We start from the raw sequence: 21,386 nt of genomic DNA on the forward strand, positions 1-21,386 counted from the left end.
AGCCTTCTTAGTACTGGGGTGACAGGGATGCGCCACCACACTCAGATATTTTTTCATTTCACTTTTGTAGAGACGGGGTCTCGTTGTGTTGCCCAGGGTGGTCTGAAAGTCCTGTATGGCTGGAATTACAGGTAGGCGTGAGCAGCCGCGCCTGGCCCAAATCTATTACTTAAAAGCGTATCCCAGAGGCGGCGTGACTGCCAGGCAGTGAGCACCCGGGACCGGTGCAGGAGCCTGGAGGCCCGGGGTTCGGGAGGCGCTGAGGCTGGAGGCCTGCCGTCTGGCCAGTGGCTCGGTCTGAGGCTTTGCTTGGCTGGTGCGGTGGGGAAGCCGCCGGCGGCAGAGTCGTGGGCCTGGGTGTGGGGCCTGCAGCTACGCCTCAGCATCTGGGACCCCAACTGGGACAGGCGAGAACCACTGTCTCTGAACAACCTACAGAAGAGGAGCATGGAGTCTGAAGAAGAGCTGGCGTCCAGGCTGGACCACTGCAGAGCCAAGGCCACAGGGCACATATTCCTCATCACGAGCTCCTAATACCATGGAGACGGCTCCCTGGAAAAGGACTGAGATCTTTACCCACTGGGTCGCGAACACGCCAAACTAACTGGACTCTGACTTGCAAGCTTGGGGTTGAGGCTTAATAAAATCGTCCATTCGTCCACGACCCACCCCATAGACACCACTGGCTTCAGCAGCAGGCGCCCGCTGCTGGACAATGTTACAGGAATGGAGTCCGGATGGAGGCCGCGCTCCGGAACTGCATCCCCCAGGCAGGAAGCCAAGCAGGAGGACGGTAGTTAGGAGATCTTCCGATCTCACGCCGGTGTCATTCGCTGCCGATGACAGGGCAGAGCGCTGCAGTTTCCTCCTGAAGCCTGTCTCCATCGTTCCCTTAACAATGGCAGCATCACCCACCTGGTGATCCGACCCAATGGCCGGGACCCTCGGGGACAGGGGGTTCATGTCCCCTGACAGCATCACCCAGTCCTGAGGGCCGGCCCCAAGACCCTGCCCTCCTCAGGTCAAGACCCGGCTCTGGCCTTTCCTTCCCTGTGTCCTCCCATACAGGCTGCATTGCAGTTACGTTCTGTTCCGGAGGAGGCGGACAGTACAGTAGAAATCTCTCAGATGCTGCATTTGGGTACTTGTTTCTGGCCCGAGCTGACAAGGGAAAAATTCGGATCAGGTAACCTGACTTCTTTGCAAGGTTTTCTGCCTTACCGTGACCTGCCAGAACAACCCTGTGGGGTTTAAGGTGAAAACTTCTCAGGCGAAACTCCGCCTGTTTTGGGGACTGAATGAAGCCATCACTTTGATGACCACAGTAGGCCATCGCTGAGGGTCCCCTGGGCTCTGTGGGCAAAGCCTGCAGGCCCGAGGGTGACTGAGGCACACAGAGAAGGAAGGCACCGAGGTTTTGTTCACAACTCACTTCACTTCACACTCTTTTAATTTCTGAAAACCCTTTTGTCACTTAAGTATTTATCCATTATAGATTTTCCTCATCTGGGTTCTTGCTTTGAAAACCAATGTCTCACTCCAAAGTTACAGGTTCCTCATGATTCTGGATCTGAACTCATCTGCTTTATTAGGCCTTTGAGGGCTCAAGGACTTACCAGCTGCATAGGCGACCATGGGCAGGTGAGGGATGAAATGAGTCTGCAGAAGAGGTGTGACCTTCCGCCTTCTTGCTGGTCTCAAAGGAGAAGTGACAGGCTGCTGCTAGCCCAGAAGGAGGAGGTTATCCTTATTCAATAATAAATCCCAGACTGACAGCTCAATCCCAGTTTGCATCTGATTTTTTTTTATGCTTAGGGGTTAAAATATTTAAACATGATATGTCTATCAAAACTACTTAATAAAACTATCCTATTATTTTAGGAAAAGTGACAATTTCTATAACACGGTTGCGAACATTTTCTGCAGTCAATACAACTAATTGGGATAGTTAATCTATTTCTTTGTCTGCTTTGAAAATGACTACATAATCAAAATGACTGGCTTAAAAAAATAAAAAACACATAAAAAAATAAAAACGTATCCAGAGCCCATCAGTAGAGATTTGTGATTCAGTTGATAAAGACTAGCATTCAGGAATCTGCATTTTAATACATTTAAGCTGATTTTGATGTGGGTGATCAAAACAAACATTAAAATACAGCCTCTAAGGCCGTTTGCAATTTTAACCCTCTCTTCTGTTCTAGTTTATCACAACTCCTGTCGCCCACTTACAGAATGCATGGTGACTTACAAAAGCTAGTGTGCTCAATGAGTATAATTTTATTTGAAATCCAAGCTCGCTGGGTGCTGGAATTAGTTAGGAAGGATTCCAGTCATCATAGTATATTACAGCATTCTGCTGGCTGCATGCGGTAGTCTTGTCACTGTTTCAGGTTACTTTGATGGTTGGACTGAAAGATTCCCACCACTACGAGATTCTATGATTCTGATTCTAATTCTATCATATTATTGGGTCTACCATGAGGAGTTGCTAAGTTTTCTCAGTTACTTGGCTAAACATACATGTACACCCTCAAAAGGCCTCCAGGAAGTTCATGTGGTTAAGAATATTGATGTAGATGGTTCAAAAGTTACACATTCAGAGTGAAAATATAACTTTATTTATTCTCTATTTGCTATTTAAAGATGTCTCAGTCTTGGATAGTTCAAAGTTTAAGCTCCCTCTAAGTATTCCCTTCCTCTCATGTTTCCCAAATTGGCATCTGGACATACAGGTATGCTTACGTATCACACATATAATAAGTGACATGTCCTTAGGGATAGATACTGCCTCTGAGTCCTTGTTGGTCTCTGATATGCTGTAGCTTGTTTGCTCTTGTACCCAGGAAACAATGGCGGTGCCCACAGAGGTGTGGTTTGTCCCACCCAGTTCCCTCAAATGCTATGCTGGCATCCCCTGCTGAAGTCATAGCTCTAGTAAGACTACATTCATGACCTCTTCTTTCTAAGCCTAATTCTCTTCTGGTCTCCTGCTTCTTCCCTTTCCCATTCATGTCAAGGATACAGAATACTGGAGGATATGAAGAAATGAGGTGATATCTAAAGCCCAGCCCTTTAGACAGCTCACCCAGCCATTTCTGCCATCCAGTCTGGCACCATGTCAGATGCAGCGCCATGCACTGTGGGATGCTCTGAAGCACGTACTGGGATACACCCACTGTTCTGGACCATGTTTCTGCCACATCTTCTAAGAAACTACAATCCCAAGGGGACAAAAGAGCTGGCATCATCATGTCTGATGGCTTGTCTTTCTCCTCTTTCCTCCTCCCAACCACCTCCTCTCAGAAATATGAGGAGCTTTCCCTATTCTTAGCTAGAAATGTCCCTTGAAGCATATATTGTCCTCTCCACATAATGGCTTATAATAAAATTCAGTGTTCCAGATTCCCTCGGCTTAGCATTTGATTTGTAAATGAAATTTTGGCAAATTTAAACAACGTTTTTTTCCCTCTCAACAAAGCTTGGGTTTCAATACTATGTTCTCACTGTGAATTTTTTAAAATATGGTTTTCCACTGATGGCCAAGAAATGACTTCTCTGTTCCAAGCTCCCATGAAATGATGAAGTCCATTGATTTAATAAGTGCAGAGCTGCATAGCAACGTGATTTCTGAGAATGAAAATGTCAATTTAACATTTGCAAAAAGTATTATTCCTGTAAAAATAATTATCTAGATAGGTCTGCCTTTGGAAAACTGAAAGCTAAGAAAATAAGTTCTATAACTGTTGCATCAAGGGCCATAGACCGCAAAGTGCTTAAGATCAAGTATCACTGAGTTTACATATATTTGGTTTTCTTGCAGATGCTAGAATCACAGAAACATAAGGAATACAGGACCTTAGTGATCCTGACAGCAAAATTTGGTATTATGAAGAGAGAGAATTTTTCCTAGAAAGAGACAAGATTAACGGTATCAATTATCTCACAACTTGGCCCAAACTAGCACTCCAGCCTTATTTCCTCCTCCTCACCCATGTCAACCTACTCATCCTAAAAAGCCAGTGGACCCATGGACCTTCAGATCCACTGAGTGCATTCCTATAGCTGTCTCTTTGCTCCCACAATCCTCTCCATGAGATGCCCCTAGGCATTAGGGCTCTAAAGATTAGTGAGCAAATTCATGAGGATTAAGTGAGTATCAATAAGCATGCCTCCTGCTTCTATCTCCATCAAACACGGGAATCTTCTGTTGTTACAAGAATGGAAGTACTATATTTAGTTAGGCTCCTTTTACCAAAAAAAAGTGGATCATAGTGGTATCTTACTTCTTTGAGGGAAAAAGAGATTATATCCAATTATTGTTTGCTACAATTTATCTATTCTTTTCAGAAAGACTTCTGAGTAGGAGCCACCGGCTGAGTTTGCCTCTGAGGAGACGGAGAAAATGGAAGAATAAACACTGAGCAGGAAGCAGGGAGACCATGGTTGTTACCATAGTGATGAGCATCCAGTCTGGATGGTGCTGTTGCCGGCTTGTGTTAATGAGTGGGAGAAAACCACTTTCCTTCTGGACCAGTAGAGCCAAGGACAGAAATATCTGGGATGACCAATTTAACTTGCTACTTCACAGTCTAAATTCTATCTCTGTAGATATAGCCAGTGTTTATTAAGCACCTACTAAGTGGTACTCAATAAACCACAAATAATTGGCAATGTGCTGGATTTATTAGTGGCTTTAATATGTGCAGACCCAGAAATTTAGGGACTAACACCCCGATTTTAAATATAAAGTAAGATTTCAAGAGAGTGAATAATTTGTTTGTTATTTAATGACCTAGCCAGTAAAAGAACAAGCCCAAAATTTATAGCTGGATATTAATTTAATTCAATCTAATTTATTTTCAGTGTAAAACCATTTCCACCAGGCTATGGCAGGAAAATTATATCCCTTTGAATAATGCAAACTTGGGGAGTCCATGGTGGTTACCACAGACTTTGACATTTTAGTTTTCCCTGTCTTGCAAGTTTCCTAAAAAATAATTGATGTTAAAGCTTTCTTTTCTTCATTTATAAACTGAATGGGTTTTCTGATAAACATCTTTTTCATATGTTTATTGGTGAACTATTATTTCTTCATTCGTAATTAAAATGGTCAGGAAATGTCCTAAATGACAGGTTTCAAGTATCTGGCATTCATGTGACAGTATCAAAATTTACTGACAGTAACCTTGGCTTATACACAGGCAAAGTCCATGAAATTATTTCTTACATCCTTTTTCTCCAAAATGAAAGCATCTTTGAATTTTTAACAACAATCATGTATTAGCAGTGAACACAATAAACAATATCAGAAAATTAAAGACCCCTATAATTCCATTTCTATTCCTTTTCTTACTACCCAAGTAAAAATTGTTACCGCATGTTCTCACTCATAAGTGGGAGTTGAACAATGAGAACACATGGACACAGGGAGGGGAACATCATACGCTGGGGCCTGCTGGGGGGTGGGGGACTGGGGGAGGGATAGCATTAGGAGAAATACCTAAGGTAGATGATGGGTTGACAAGTGTGGCAAACCACCATGGCACGTGTATACCTACTGACAAACCTGCACGTTCTGCACATGTATCCCGGAACTTAAAGTATTTAAAGAAAGGAGATCTACAGTTTAAAAACTGTTTTTGTTTACCCTTTTTTGAACATTTATGCACAGTACAGTGATGAAAAGTGTGAATTCACATTCTGACTTTGTCACTTGCTATGTGACTAAACAAATTAGTCTCTTAACCCTCAATTTCTTATCTGCAAAACAGTAAATAATATTACCTAACACATACGAATGTTATATGTAAGAAATCATATAATAAGACAAATTATGTTAAGTGTTCAGTGCAGTACTTTAGCACTTTATAAATGGTAGCATAGATATATATGTATCTCTCTTCATACATATGGTTTACATAAACAAATTATGCTACACATATTGAGCCTTAACTCTCATGTAACAAAATATCTTAAGCCATATTTACATGTCTATATGTAAGACTCTACCAGTTGCTGCATAATACTCCACATTGTGGATATAAAATAATTTTAATTAAACATAATGAATGAATATTTATGTTGTTTACAGTTTTAATCTCAATAGAAGCAGCATTGGCAAACTGTCTAAAAATGAAGATATAAGAAATATTTTAGCCTTTGTAGCCCATTCAGTCTCTGTTGTACTTATTCAACTCTATTGTTGTATCATAAAAACAGCCAGAAACAATACATCCACAAATGAGTATGGCTCTGCTCCAATATTTTATTTCCAAAACAGGCAGTGGGCTTGATGTGGCAATGGGCTTTAGAGTTTGCCAATCCACAATATAATGATAATGTTCTGATTGACACTGCAGTACTTACATTTTTTTCTTACTTCTCCTATTATTTGCTTTTTAATACACACACACCCATATGCCCCTGTGTCTTAGTCTGCCCAGGCTGCGAAGACAAAGTACCAAAGACTGGGTGGCTTCTTCAATAGGAATATAGTTCTCACAATTTTAGAGGGTGGAAGTCTAAGATCAATGTGCCTGCTGATTCGGTGAGTACTCTCTCCCTAGCTTGCGGATGGGATTTCTGGGTATGTCCCCACACAGCAGGGAAAGAGAGAGGGGAGAGAAAGGGAGAGAAAGAAACAAAAAATCTCTGATGTCTCTAAGAGCAATAATTTCATCAAGCAAGCCCTAACCCTCACGCCCTCCTCTCTCCTTAATGACCTTCCCAAGATGCATGTCCAAATACCATCACATGGCGGGGTAGGACTTCAATAGTTTGCAGTGGTGTGGAACACAAACATTTAGTCCATAACACTTTGAACAGAGAAACCGATTTATAAATTGGAAATCTTGATAGGCATCATCAGATTTTCTACAATTTACACTTCTACCAAAGAATGAGAGAGAGCCCGGTTTCCTACCTCTCGTCACCCACAGTTTCTATTGTAACTCATTTTATTGTTTGGTAATCTGATAGGTAAAACAGGATATGTCATTTTGATTTGAATATCTTTGTTCATGAGGATAAACATCTTCCTGTTTATTGGCAAACTATTATTTCTTCATTTGGAAATTTTCAGTACATATCTTTTTTCAGCTCTTCTAGGTAATATTTCTCTCATGGATTTCTGTCAGCTGTTCAGAGATGCTAACTCTTGCCAATCAAGACTTACCCACATCACACTTTCCTAGGGCATCCAGCTCGACCTCTATAATACTCATTAAACTCAAAAGTACTTGGTCATGGTGGGGTCCTCACTCTCTAGGATCACAAGGTCCATGAGGTCATGATGACTCCTTGCCTTATTCAGGGTTTAGTGCCTGACACTGACTGCAGTGTCTGGTGCATAACTGGTTCTCCAAAACTGTTGCTGAATAAATTAATAAATAGCACATATTTTGCAAATATTTACCACTGTATATTGTTTTGTTTTTCTTTTAACTTTAGCATCTTTGGCCACATCATTTTTAATTTTTACAGGCAAATTTGTCTATTCTTCTCTACAGCTCTTAAGTTCATTTTATGCATAGAAAGGCCTTCTCCACTCCCAAATCGCTAAAATATATTTCTTGTATTTTTTCTATTGTATTTATATTTTTGCACTTAAATATCTCATCTACAAATTATTTTTTGTATCTGTTTAAGGTAGATAATTTAATTTTTTCCAAATGAAGACTATACTATTTATTGAGTGATCTACCTCTTTACCACCAATGGGAAATGCGATCTTTATTATATTCTAGGTAGAATAGATATATATGTGTGTTTCAGCATGTGTTAGGATATATCTCTATTTTTTCTATTTAAAACTTTTTTTTCCCTATTCTCATGCTAGCTCATTTCCAGGTAAATGTGGTTTCAATTTGTCAACTCTCTGTTGGATCAGTCAGTCATTCCCTACAGAGAGAGTAAGCCAATTAAGCAGGACATTGGATCAGGAAAAATTATCTTTCAATCTGGCTTTCTTCATTAGCTTTAAGTTGCAAAGCTTAAAAGGATTCACACATACCTGTCTGACCTGCTTCACGGAGTTATTGTGAAATGAGAGAGTGCAAATTGATACGCATATTTAAAGTGCCCTAAAAATTAAGTTTCCGAAAAGCGAAAATTATTCATTCCCTATTATTGACAAGTATCCAGTTATTTCATCTTGAGAAGATGACTCAAATCGACTGGAACTGAATGAATAACGTTCTGTGGTAAATGGAGGTAAATCACTGAAAACATCTTCCTGGTTTTATTCCAAGCAGGTGGGATAAGTAGTCCCACCAAATAAATCAAATGCTAGAGCTGTTCTCAGCTAGTTCTGTGCCTCTGTCATCCTGGCACACCACCTTGTCTATCAGGAGTCAGTACAGTCCCTCAGCTCTTTATTCTCTGATAAGACCACAGGGAGGTGGGGAAAGCTCTGCTGTGCTTCTCCACACAGGCCATGGGATGGGTTGGATGAACGTATTTTGGGTAATGTATTTGTTTCCTGAGGCTGTTGTAACAAATTACCACAAACTGGGTACCTGAAGAGAAACTTATTCTCTCACAATTTTGGATACCAGAAGTGGCAAATCAAGCTATTGGCCAGGCCACACCCTCTCTGGAGGATCTAGGGGAGACGCCTCCCTGGCCTCTTTCAGCTTCTGATAGCTGTCAGCATACCATATCTCACGGCCATATCACTCCCAGCGCTGTCGCCATGGTCATGTTGCCTTCTCTCTGTGTCTTCTCATATTTTGCCTCTGGTAAGGATGTTTGTCATTGGATTTATGCCCACCCAGATAATCCAGAGGATAGCCTCTCAAGGTCTTTAACTTAATTACATACACAAAGGCCCTTTTTCCAAGTAAGGCTGCATTCACAGATTCAATGGATTAGGACATGAAGCTATCTTTTCAGGAGCCACCATTCAAGTCACTACATGTGCCCTGTATCCTAAGAGGAGGTAAATGCAAAACGGGCTCTGTGCTTGCAGTGCTTTACCAACTTGAGACTCAATAGGCCACGGCTGGAATTAGCCAAATGGGAGCTCGCTCTCAAATGACGGGCTTGAAGTTCTGACATTTTGCTGTTCCTAAAATATACATAACTTCTGTCAGATTCAAATTTGATTGAGGTTGCATTTTAAAAAGATATACATTTAATTACTTCCTCTCTGCTCCCACTCCAAATCTTCATACTCTAAAATAAAGAGTCAAGACAGAATCACCAAACTACACACGCTTCCTGCTTCAAACCACCATGATGCATTGTGGAACAAGGTGAAGGTCCCGTCACCAGGCAAATCCACTCTATGTGGAAGTCATTGCTCAGCCACTTTTACAAAACAGTCTTTACATTTTTCTAAGTAGTCCTTTCCCTTAATCTTCCAGGGCAAAGCCACACTGGGACTGATTTTTAACCACAGATAGCCAAAACCTAAGATTTCTTGAGATCTAAAGGCATTTCTCCTCTTAGTACTTCAGTTGACGAGAATCTCCTGTTTTGCAGGTACCCACACCGATCTGAAGACAAAGGCATTTATGAGTTGTGGTTGCTGGTTCCCAGGTCAAAACTCAGCTGTTTTCATGTAATCCTTTGAGGATTTTTCAGACTATTCTTAAAATTCGGGCTTTGACCACCCCAGATATAGTTTCAGGTAGATTTTTTTTCAGGCTTATGTTGTTTCTGGTAAGGAAACCCTGGCATTTACAAAGCCAAAATAAGTTTTGCGTTAAACAGATCACTTTGTTCCCAGCCCCAAACATCTATCTACCCAAAGGTGCCATCACCACAACATGGAGAAGTAGGACTTCAAAAGGTTATTGAAAAGAGCTGTAAGCGTTGCCATGGAGAACCTGTTAAAATGCATCTGCTAAAATAGTTCTTTGCAAACCAGAATAAGTGTTTAGGAACCCTTCTAATTTGGAAAGTTGGCAATGTAGCTTTAATTAGCAGACCAGGAAAAAGACTTCTCAGGAGGTGTAGTGACTCCCCCAAGGTCCCACAGCTACTTTTGGCAGAATTCAAGACTAAAATCCACATCGCCAGTTCCCAATCTAGCAGTCTCTCCATTACTATTGCATCATTTCCATTCTCCTTTGTAATGAAAATACTCTCTGAAGTGACAGATCTAGGGATTTCATCTGAAGTGGAAGGAGTGTTAAGAACCCAGCCTCTACAGAGAGACAAGAGGACAGCGACTCTTTTCTGTAAAGGGACATTAGTAAATATTTTCAGCTTTGCAGGCCGCACAGTCTCTGTCAAAACTACTCAATTCTGCCTTTGCAGCCATAAAGCAGCCACAGAAAATATGTAAACAAATGGTATCACGTTGTTCTAATAAAACTTTATTTATAAAAACTGGCAGTGGGCTAGCTTTGGCCTGTGGACTACATAGTATGCGGACTCCTAGATAGACAGAAGGTTTTCATCAGCCTTCACTTTCCTGTTCTGTACAATGGGTACAACAACAGCATATCCTTTATAGAGTGGCTGTGAGGATTCAATGATGGAAGATACGCTAAATGTCTTATAGTACCTACCTGGCATGTGACACAAAAAATGTTAGCTGTAATCATTATTATCACCATTATTTAACTTCTGACTGTGCCTTCTGAAAAAGGATGAGAAACAAAGGAATCAACATTTAGTAACACTTTCTTGTTCCCCTGCCCCCAGATAAGTCAAGATTTACCCACTGCCACCCTCTAATGCTTTACGAACTTCATCAGGTAGGCGACTGTTAGAATCACACAGATGGCAACATCAGACTCCATGCTCCCAGGGCCCTGCATGCCTGAGGCAGACAGTTTGCCTGGCGAACTCTGTTCCTGTAACCCCCTGCCTGGTTCCTTGAAACCAGGTGCTGAAACAGGTAGTTTTCTTTTTAAACTTGGAACAGCTTTTGTTTTCATTATTTATTTCTAGAGATTTTAATGAAGCCAGGTGCATAGTTTCAAAGGCCAGCTATTACTTCTGGTGCCGCCCTGCCCCTTGAGTTCCCCTCTAATCTGAAATTTTGTATTCCAAAGAGCTTCATGTTTCCTCTACTTGTGAAAGCTATAAGGACTAACTACAGCATGTGCTTATGTGCCACAACTCTGTGGAAACTCCACTTACTTCCCATGGGGCAGACAGGGTGAGATTCAGGGTAAGATGGCCTACTCTTTCACTTTAGGTAGTTTTTACTTAATTGCAAAACTTCATTATTATTACACTTCAATGACACAGGCCCAAGAGATTGCATGATGACAAGGTTCTACTAAACCTTAACAAAACAGAGCCCTTTAAAGCTAAAAGTATTTTAATAATGTGTCTCATTAATTCTTTAACCTCTTATCTGGGTGACAAATATTCCTGAGTTTATGGTTGACAATTAAACCCTAGAGGCAGCTCTGAAGTAGATTGGCTGTGGACTAATGAAAGGGGCTAGTTACTTTAATACTCTGTAAAATGTTCTGTCCACGCTTAAATTAGATTCTACTCTTTCACTGATAAGGTTTCATTGCATCACTGTAGAGTTTTGGGGCTAACAGGCTCATACATAAGAAATTTATATTTCATAATTTTCTTAAGTATCGTGGGGCTACAAGGAAAGAAAATTACAAATTCAGAGATATATGTGCCTTTTCTTTTGCAGTTATTAGTAATTATATGGTTATATTGTTTCCCTGAAAACTGTAAACATGCTTTTTTTCTTTCATGTGCTGAAACGTGTTTCCAGATCAATGTTAATGTGCACACCACCACACCTCCATGTTCTCCTGTAGAGTAGAATTTGGAGTCCACATGCAGATTGCAGAGTCTTTAATCAAAAACATCTCCAGCCTAACTTCCAATAATTTCCCTTCACGAAACTTCTATGAGAAATGAGATTTCTTGCTGTTGGTTTCAAGCCACCCTCCTCTTGCACAGCCAGTTAGTGACATATTTATCCTTCAGGCTCAGCTCTAATCCTCCTACCTCCCTGCCTTCCCTCCTCATCACTCCAGACAGAAGGAAAGTCTCCTTTCTCTGTACCACCAGAGCAGCTGTCATTTGTGCCACTAATGTAACCCTCTTGCTCTCATCTTCTGGCACCTTAACTGCATTGGGACTTCTCTCCCTTACTAATAGGAGGGCAGGATTATTAGAATCCCCCTCGCTCAGAGCTTGGCACAGCTGCCCTGCCCAAATGATCAAGTCTGTTAAGGTTCATTGATGGCACAATGCAAAGTCGAAAACTGATTGTCTTCAGGCTCCTATTAAAGGTACCCCACAAATTCAGTGAGGATGAATTTGCAGATTTCACTTAGAAAATAGATTTTAACTTCAAAATAATCTTATTAACTGCACTTAGAAAATTCATTTAGATGAATACGTAAATGAATGACTCAAATTGTTTTTCTGGGACACTCACTTCCACATAGCCAGTCCGAAATTATTTCAGTCCTGCATATGGCTGAAAAATCCATCCCAAGAAAGGCAAAGGCTCTGAGTCTCCATCCAGGAGGAAGTTTCAGCCCAAACAAAGGCTTACCCCCAACTTAAGCTTTGAAAGCCAACCAGTGAGGGTTCCATTTTATTTTCCTGGTGTTTCCCACATCCAGACCCTGTAAGTCTGTCTTGCTTGGTAGCACTGCCACTTAGCTCTGGGACCGGAAAATGAATCCTTAAAGCTAAACCGTTAATTAAAAAATCTGAGAGCCAAGAACACTAGGCTGCATGTAAATCCCATAAAATAGGCCCTTTTACAATGTCAATCCAAACAATAATTTTTTTAAAAAAGGCATTTTTAAATAGCAGTGTTCCAGTTTCCCTCGTTTGTAGACTTAGAATTTCAGTTTCTCAATGATTTTTGAAAAAGTCTCAAAGTACTTAAGAGAGTTACTTGACATACTCAAAGAAACTAGCTGCCACTGACTCATTGCTCCCACCCCAGACCCTTTTACTTCTTCGTCCCTTCTACCTCTAATTTTTGGTTGACCTTTGGAAGGTTCATCTTGCCACACAGGAGCCAGCTGCAATTCCACATCTGAATTAAAATACTCTCTGAGTATATGCCAAAGTACCTCTAAAATCTTCAGGCATTTTCCTAGTACCCACATGCTTGATTCGCTTTTCATTTTAAAAAAACCTGTCTACACACCTTATGTTTGAAGAAAAAAAATACTGCAATGTAATAAAGCACAGCTTATTAAGATTTTTTAGCAAAATGTTCGAGGTTGTGAGGGCAGGAGAGACAAAGTAAGAGGCTATGTTCCAAGGGATTGACTCTGCAATCAAGTGTTAGTCACTCAAGTCCACAGGTACCGATTCGGCAAAGCATCTACGTTAAGTAAGAGTGTGGTGCTGGGGCAGTGGTGACCAAGAGCATAGATTTAAATGCTTTTAGCCCTTTGCCGTGTAACACTAAACTCCAGATACTCGAGGGATTTATGCCTTCATGTAACAAGAAAATTGGAGTTGGTTCATTCAGCAGCTCAGCATCATCAGGGACCAAGGCTCTCCTTATCCGGTTGAATCCATCCTCAGGTTTTCCCTGCAGGGTTACAAAATGGCTGCAGCAGCTCCAGCATCAACACTTACCCAATTCTGTCTTTGCACGTGGTCCTGCAAGAATAAGGTGCTCTCCCCTTTTTGAGAGGGAGGAAAGAGGCCTGTCCCAGAAGTTCCCAACTAATTTCCATGATAGGTCATTGGATTGGCCAGAGTTGTATAACATGTCAATTCCTAAATCAATAATGCAGTCTGGAGAAGGAAATTATGGTGATCAATTTAGACCAACCATGATTCACCCTTTGAGACTCATGGCCACCTGATGCTTGAATAAAATCGGAGTTTTTTAGGAAGAAGACGGTAAGGGGGCAGCTTTTGGTTGTTAATAAACCTACAGTATTTTCCACAAGGTCATATCCTTTTAGGGGATTAGGAATACAGCTTGAAAATGTATACATTCATTTCTGGCCACGGGAATTCCCTGAGAGTTTTGAGCAGGCAAATAACACGAACAAACACACACATAGATGTAAGCGATTCTGCAGCCTTTTATTCTGAAATTATAATTCTTGTTTATCTATATTTACAGGTGGTAATTACTATCATTCATTTATTGAACAAATATTTACAGAACCCTTGCTGTTCCAAGCGTGGGGATACAATGCAAGACGGCTGCAGTTCTTGCCCTCAGAGGAGCTTACATTCTAGTAGGGAAGTCAAATCAACAAAATTTCGGGCTTGGCTCTGCTACAAGGAAAAGATTACTCAGTGAAGGAGTGGAGGTAGGACTCTGATAAAGTAGCTGGTCAAGAGAAGAGGGCCTTAAGAAGATGACAACTGAACCAAGATGAGAAGGACAGGAGGAGGGCTGCCACTGGGAGATCTTAGGGCGGAGCCTTTGAAGCAGAGGCAAGTGCAAGGCCCTTAAGAGAAATGATCTTGGTGAGCTAGAGACCCGAAAATCCTAGACAACTGTGAGTAAGGGAGAGTGGTAGAAGGCAAGACTGGCTTAAGTCAGGAAAATTTTTTTTAAGCAACACACACAATAAAGTTCACACATGTGGAAGGGCAGGGACAGACCAGGTAGGGCTCGTAGGCCATGGCAAAGTTTCTGTGTTAATCCAGGTTAGTATGTGTCTACATTTTCCCAAGAGAAACAGAAGATTTTCAAATGTCACTTTTTAGAAGCGGGTAGGACCGAAAATAGCTTGTAATTGGCTGGTGTTAGGACAAGTGCACAGATTTTATGGGATGTTTTCAGGCAGCGGAGATTGTAAGGGTGGGACTTAAAGAGTTATTTAGAAAAAGTTTTCCACCTCTAGCTCCTATCAAAAAAAAAAAAAAAGTTTTACAAGACAGAGACCTGACTTCTTGAAAAATGTGCTAGGGAGCTTTAATGAGCACATGAATTACTGGGGGAATCTTGTGAAAATGCAGATTCCGATTCAGTAGATCCGGGGTGAGACCTGTGAGTCTTCATTTCTAACACATTTCAGGTAATGCCAATGCTTTTTCTAGGATGAGGACCATACTTTGAGTAGCAGCAGGATTCTGGCAAAATGTGGCCTTAAATTTTCCGTTGTACTTTCTACTAATGTCTTATAAGTAACTATGTGCTTCAGACACAGTAGCCACATGTTGCTACTGAAATTTAATTAAGATACTCAGTTCCTTAGTTGTACTAACCAGATATCAAATATTTAAGAGCTAATAGAGGCTAGTGGCTACCACACTGGACAGAGCAAGTATAAACACTTCCATGATCAAAGAAAGGTTTATAGGACAGCACCACCTCAGACAGAAGAAACTACTTCTAGTTCTCTAGGATTTGCTGTTATCATGTCTCTCCCCACCCCCTTTTTATTTTAACAGAGATACATATTGTCTCTACCTGCTAAAATCAAATTCATCTTTTAAGAATTGATTATCTCAAGTCCACTTCTTCTATGGGACCTTTCCTGAAACTCAAACTGGGTGTGTTTTCAGCGTCCTTTAAATCTGCAATCTCCATTTGGTTTTCCTCTGCATGTATTTCTACCGTGTTCTGCCTAGTAGCCAAAGCATCTGGGCATCCAACTCCCATTTCTCTGGTTGTAGGACTCCATTTTCTTTGGGTTGGAGGTGAGGCACTATTTTCAACGATTTCTCCATGTGATTCAGTTGAACCTAAGTTTATACTCCTACTCATAATCATTAGCATATGAGCCAGATGAGAACCATAAATCCCAGGACATTTGCTGAAAAAATTAGATAAAAGTATAGATAAAAGTGCCCTTTCCACTGAGGTCTCTGAGCTGTCTGGATGCCAGTCTGTACCTGCTGCCATCCAATGGGCAGACTTTGTCCAACAATGAGGACAACTCAGGGGAGAGAAAAACCAAGAGATCCAGACAGAGCCTAGATGGCATCTCATGCCTGGTAAGAGCTGTATTTGGAGTGCTATCTACCTTGAACATTAGTCACTGGGTAGTTACAATTTCCTTTTTGCTTCATCTAGTGTGCACTGGAGGTCTCGCCCTTTACAACCTCTCTTAAGATGTTTGTTTTCTGCTTTGATACATGGTAGTAACAGGGTACTTGGTAATTCTTTCTACTCCCTTATGATCCAACTTTTCAACATCATAACTGTCCTTTGTTAGTCTGATTTGAAGGTTTGTAAAAGGCATTGTAAACATGTGCCCACCTAAAATTTTTCTTTACCAATTTTAATATTCAAATTATTTTAACATGTTAATGATCTAATTTTATGGAGCCAAAGACTTAAGTCTTATTATTTCTCAATGAAATCTATTTTCATTAATGTCTATAGATTGTTACACTCCTGTGTGTATGTAACTGGATTAATTTTTCTTTTTTTCACTCTTATTTCCCAGGCTGAAGTGCTGTGGCGCAGTGTTAGCAGACTGCAACCTCCATGTTCTGGGTTCAAGCAATTCTCCTGCCTCAGCCTCCCAAGTAGCTGGGATTACAGGTGTCCGCCACCATGCCTGGCTAATTTTTCTATGTTTAGTAGAAACACGGTTTCACCATGTTGGCCAGGCTGGTCTCAAACTCCTGACCTCAAGTGATCCACCCACCTTGGCCTCCCACAGTGTTGGGATTACAGGTGTGAGCCACCGTGGTTAGCCTTAAGTGGATTCATTTATTTACTGCATAAGTTATTCAAACCAAGTGCAGATTTCCTAGTTAACATGTACTATTTACCTGGCTAAGCCATGTGTATCTCCCAGAATATTTATTCTCCACCTGTGCCCACCTCCACCTCCATCTAGGAAGGTCCCTAGACTTCACCTGAAAGGTGCCTCCAAACCCAGATGTAACACTCACCACCACCCATCTACAACCTTCTCTCTACAACTACATTTTCTAACTGGACTAAAGAAACAGCAATCCATCATGAAGGAACAAAGAGCAGGCCCTCAGTACTCCCTTAACCATTCATTATGTCTTAACACATGTTGACAAAATACGATCAAGAACTACTCTAGAGGACCATGCGCATGATAAGATTATCTTTTATTAGAGATCTTATATTACATATTCCCAAAAAGATATAAAATCTTCCAAGAGAAAATATCAAAACCTGTTGATTCCAAGGTGAACAAAATGGTCAAAATAAAAGCAAACATTTTCCTCCAGACAAAGAAACATAAAAACATTTCGGCACAAGTACAACAAAGGCATGGGAAGATAATGATAATGTTTTACAACACATTTTACAGCATTTTATTTTAATCAGTATTTGTAGAAAACAAGGATGCTAAGTTCCTAACACTGCAGTCATAAACTCAAAATTTCCAAAAAAATAAAAAATAAATAAAAGCACTGAACTATTTGGTCAACCGAACATCTGGAATAATAAATGTAATGAAATCTAATAAATATGCCACTGAGATCACAAATGAAGTGTATGGTTTTTAGTGTATGCCAGAGACATTACATTATTTAATCAGTTTTTGACCACAACCCAAAGCAAAAGCATCCTCTCTTCATTTCCCTGATGATTTATTCTAAAAGTAACCTTAAAAAGCAGAAACTTGCTGGTTAAAGAGAATTTCTGCTCTACCTGTGAACTGCTGGTAGCAACACACACTGAATAAAACCCCAGACTGACATGGGACAGATCCATCTTAAACAACCAGAAGTGGCAAAACCACTGTTATTGCATCAAGATTTTTTTTATTTCATCTGCTCAGAATTTCCACAATGATTAGGCACACCCACTTAACCACAGAACACACGGAACTCCCACAGGAAAGTTTTACATTTAAGATGCAATGAAAATACTGATCTCATTCCTGGGATTTGCTTCTGGCAACCCTAACATCTGTAGATGTCCACAAAAAGGAAGTCTTTTTCTTTTTTTAGTTGTTTATTCCCCAAAAGTGTGGAAGAAAACTTACAGTACATGTTTATTGCATGAAATTACCTCTTGTAATATCTTTATCAACATTGGTATTAGTTCCTTAATTATTAAAGGCAAAGGAGTTTATGACTTTAACATAACAATAATCTTAGGAGCTGTATCTTGAGTGAAAATCCAAATGATAATCAAACTATATGGTGAAAGAGAAATTGAGGTTTAATTTCTCTATAAATATGTTGAAATGACAAGAGGTAAGTGGAGGTTGAAAGCCACTTAATATGAAAATTAACTCAAAGAGAATTTTAAAATCTGTATACACTCAAAGACTCCTTTCTATGCTAAAATTGAATATTCTAAATGTTGCTATTATTTTAATGTTAAGGAAACAGTAATTTCAAATAAATTTTATTAAACGTATTGTGATGGCACATGGGCTCAGAACTTTAAGGTTAACACATACAAGTTGAGAACTGAATGGGAACTGAATGAACAAATATATTCCTTAGTAAGATAAACCATGATGAACTACGTAAAAGTGAGTTTCAAAAGGGGGTCAATTTTAAAGCATTCTCTCTTTAATATAGTTAACTACTGTGAAATGGAAACAGTAGCTGGATTTTGCATGTTACAAAATCCTTGCTTCAAGTTGCAGTTTCCTTGGCAGCAGCATATTTTAATTAATAATATTTTCCTTCCTTGTTTTGTTTTCTGACATCTCAGTACATTCAAATAGTCAAAATGTTTAGAGTAACATCGCCACAAATTTAATGAAACAGATCAGAATGTGGCCAGCATTGTCAGGCAAAAATTACACAATTTAGGTGTCATAGAAAGTACCCACCCGCTCTCCAATCCCACAACATCCCCTCTTCCCCAAACAGTAATATGGACACCGATTTAATAAGACTCATAAAAAAATAAGGCACATTTATTTTGATATGGTAATTTTAAAATAGAAACCCCATCTCGGAACACCTGTATTCAAATGAGCTGTGTAAAAAGACACCTTGTGGTACCTAAAATAGATTTATGGTACCTATGGAATTGCTTCTATTTTAGTGAAGATGGAATAAATTGCACCCATCCCACATTGTCAAGTAATGAAAATATGTCTCTTTTTCTACTGTTGAATGATTCAAAATCAGGTATTTCTGGAAATACTTACAAAGGGTAGGAAAGGAAGGAAAAGGTCAAGAGGTACACCAGAAAAAGGTATAAAAATCAACTATGTTAATCATAAGGGTGGATGGATTGCACTTTTCCACTTATTTCAACATGTAATTTTTCTAACTAGTATGAATGATTGCAACTATTTTGGCCACTAGCTATTACCCACAAACATTTTATTCCATTTCAGCCAAATAGGTGTTTTTGTAGAACTAATGAAGGATCACCACACAAATACTTGTAAGAATCTCTTCACAACCCCCAACACAGACATAATTAATTAGCATTTAACCTGAGATACAATCTGTTGAGAGGTTGTCTTTAAATATTTCTTCATTTGTTGCATCAATTCATACTGATGGTGGTAGTTCATGGGAGGAAATTTTAAAAAAAGGAAAAGAAACTTGGTTGATAGCATGGCTTTTTTTTTTTCTTACTGTAGTGGTAAAAAAAAAAAAAATCACAGAATCACAGAATTCATGTTCTCACAGTAGCCAGAAGCTAAAATAATGTGCTTCTTTATTGCACGTCAAACCAAGAAAGGTATAAAAGCCAATGATTCCTAATCCAAGTGTGAAAGTCAGGTTCACCTCAACCGGATTTGGAATGTGCTAATTTCCATTGGACTCAAGTTGATCTCACTTATATTTTGAGCCCCAGGAGGTGAATGCATCAAGGATAATGATGAAGGTGTGAGACTCTCGACAATAAACTTGTTAAAAAGTTTCTGTACCAACATCTGAAAAGTAAATGATAAAATTTGCATATTTAGATCAACTTTGAAGATTAGCAGCAAAACTATATATTCAGTGAAAATTAGAATGAGAAGGAATAAAACAGTATGTTGAACTTCTCTTTTGAGGAAAAAAGGGTGGATTAAATATACATATATAAGTTATTAAATATATATACATAAATTCTCTTTTAAGGAAAAAATGGTGAATTAAATATACATATATACCCACTTGGACATACAGACTATCCTTGGAAGGAAACAGAAAAAGAGTAATGGTCATGAGCAACATATTCCACATTCCTTTTTGTATTGCTTTAGGATTTTATCATGCACAGGGGCTTTTGAAATAAAAGAAAGGACATTCAATGGCCAAGAAGCTTTAAAAACATCCTTATTCTCTTTTAGTCAATACTTATCCCTGACAATGGTGGCCTCATCTACTTTTTCCTGTTCCAACAGAGTTGAGAGCACACAGGTTCACTGCAAGGAAGGTTCATTATGTCATTTGAGTCCCAGTCTATAGAGATGGGCAGGTCATTTGGAAAGTATTTCCCTTACCACTGTCATGTTACATGTCTCTCTGGATCGTATAATCCCCTTATGACTCTTTAATGTCATAATGTTCAGAACCAAGTATATACTTAGATCATCAGCAATACGATAGAGTGCAAATATAGTATAATTAAAAAGTAATAATAATATTGGCACTTTCTTGGCATCAGTTCCAAGCAGGGTAGGGTAAAAGAATATAGAAGCTAATCTCAGTAAGTAAGTTCAGGGCTCCTACCACATTTTTCTTTTCTTTTCGGACCCTAAACACATGCAAATTTGTAGGGTTGGAACTGACTTACTTGAGTCTGGTCTACAGCATTATTTATGGGGTTTGGGAGGAAAGCTGAGTTAGCTGAGCTGCCTGGTGAGGCAGACCTGCCTGTGTACCTAAATCGGCCCAGCTGCCTTCTCTGAGTCATGGCCCACTCAGTGACAGAGGCAGGAGATTGGAGGTTTGTTTCCTTCCAAGGACAGGCTTGATGGAACTGCCAGAAAGACCAACTTGAAGAGAAATAAAAAATAGGCAGCCAGCAAGCTGTGCTCAGACTGAGGATCTGTTTGGCCTGCACAGTGTTGACTCATATGCAAATCTGCATTAATCAGAAGACCAAGACCTACATTTATTTCCCAAGGGAAAACAACTGATTGGTGCTATGCACAGCTGTCTCTTGGGCTGTGGATGGATTATCCCACTAGCCTATAGTCTCAATGTTCCCAGTTGCTTCTTTATGGCTACCTCTATAAGCTTCAGTTATTATACACTTGCCTTGGACTCTGTAATGCTGAACTAGATGACATGTGTGGTTCAGGGGAGGAGAAAACTAGGGGTCTGGGAACAAGGTGCTTTGTAGGTTGGAAATAGAAGGCCTAGGAAATGACAAGAGCATTGCCTTCAAATGCGCATAAATTCCAGCTATGCCTTTTGATGTTGACAAGGAAAGGAGACTGAAGTTTTGAGACAGTGCATTTTTAAGATGGGGAGTTCAAACTAATCTGCAGACTGAGGAAAATGAGACAGTAAAGAGGCAATGAAACATGATCTATGGTCAAGACCTTTGCAAAAAGATGATTTCAAAGCACACTAACTCAGTAAGCAAAAATAACCTTTTC

The 21,386-nt window shown here is 39.9% G+C and overlaps 1 protein-coding gene and 1 pseudogene across 2 annotated transcripts in view; one reads left to right on the plus strand and one right to left on the minus strand.

Annotated features, from left to right (window-relative positions):
- Positions 1-4,319, plus strand: part of LOC116555325 — a 32,564-nt pseudogene extending 28,245 nt beyond the window's left edge.
- A 12,635-nt stretch (positions 4,320-16,954) lies between these two features.
- Positions 16,955-21,386, minus strand: part of MAN2A1 (mannosidase alpha class 2A member 1) — a 177,190-nt gene continuing 172,758 nt past the window's right edge. The window contains exon 22 of one of the 2 annotated variants that reach the window (XM_032274837.1): positions 16,955-19,727. In XM_032274837.1, coding sequence (XP_032130728.1) covers positions 19,575-19,727 — 153 coding nt within the window. In that variant the 3' untranslated portion in view covers positions 16,955-19,574. The remainder of the gene's footprint in view (positions 19,728-21,386) is intronic. The other variant, XM_032274845.1, reaches the window with a different exon arrangement.

This window comes from Sapajus apella, unplaced genomic scaffold (genome assembly GCF_009761245.1).
Source record: "Sapajus apella isolate SASKATOON/1434 unplaced genomic scaffold, GSC_monkey_1.0 scaffold1, whole genome shotgun sequence".
NCBI lineage: Eukaryota > Metazoa > Chordata > Mammalia > Primates > Cebidae > Sapajus > Sapajus apella.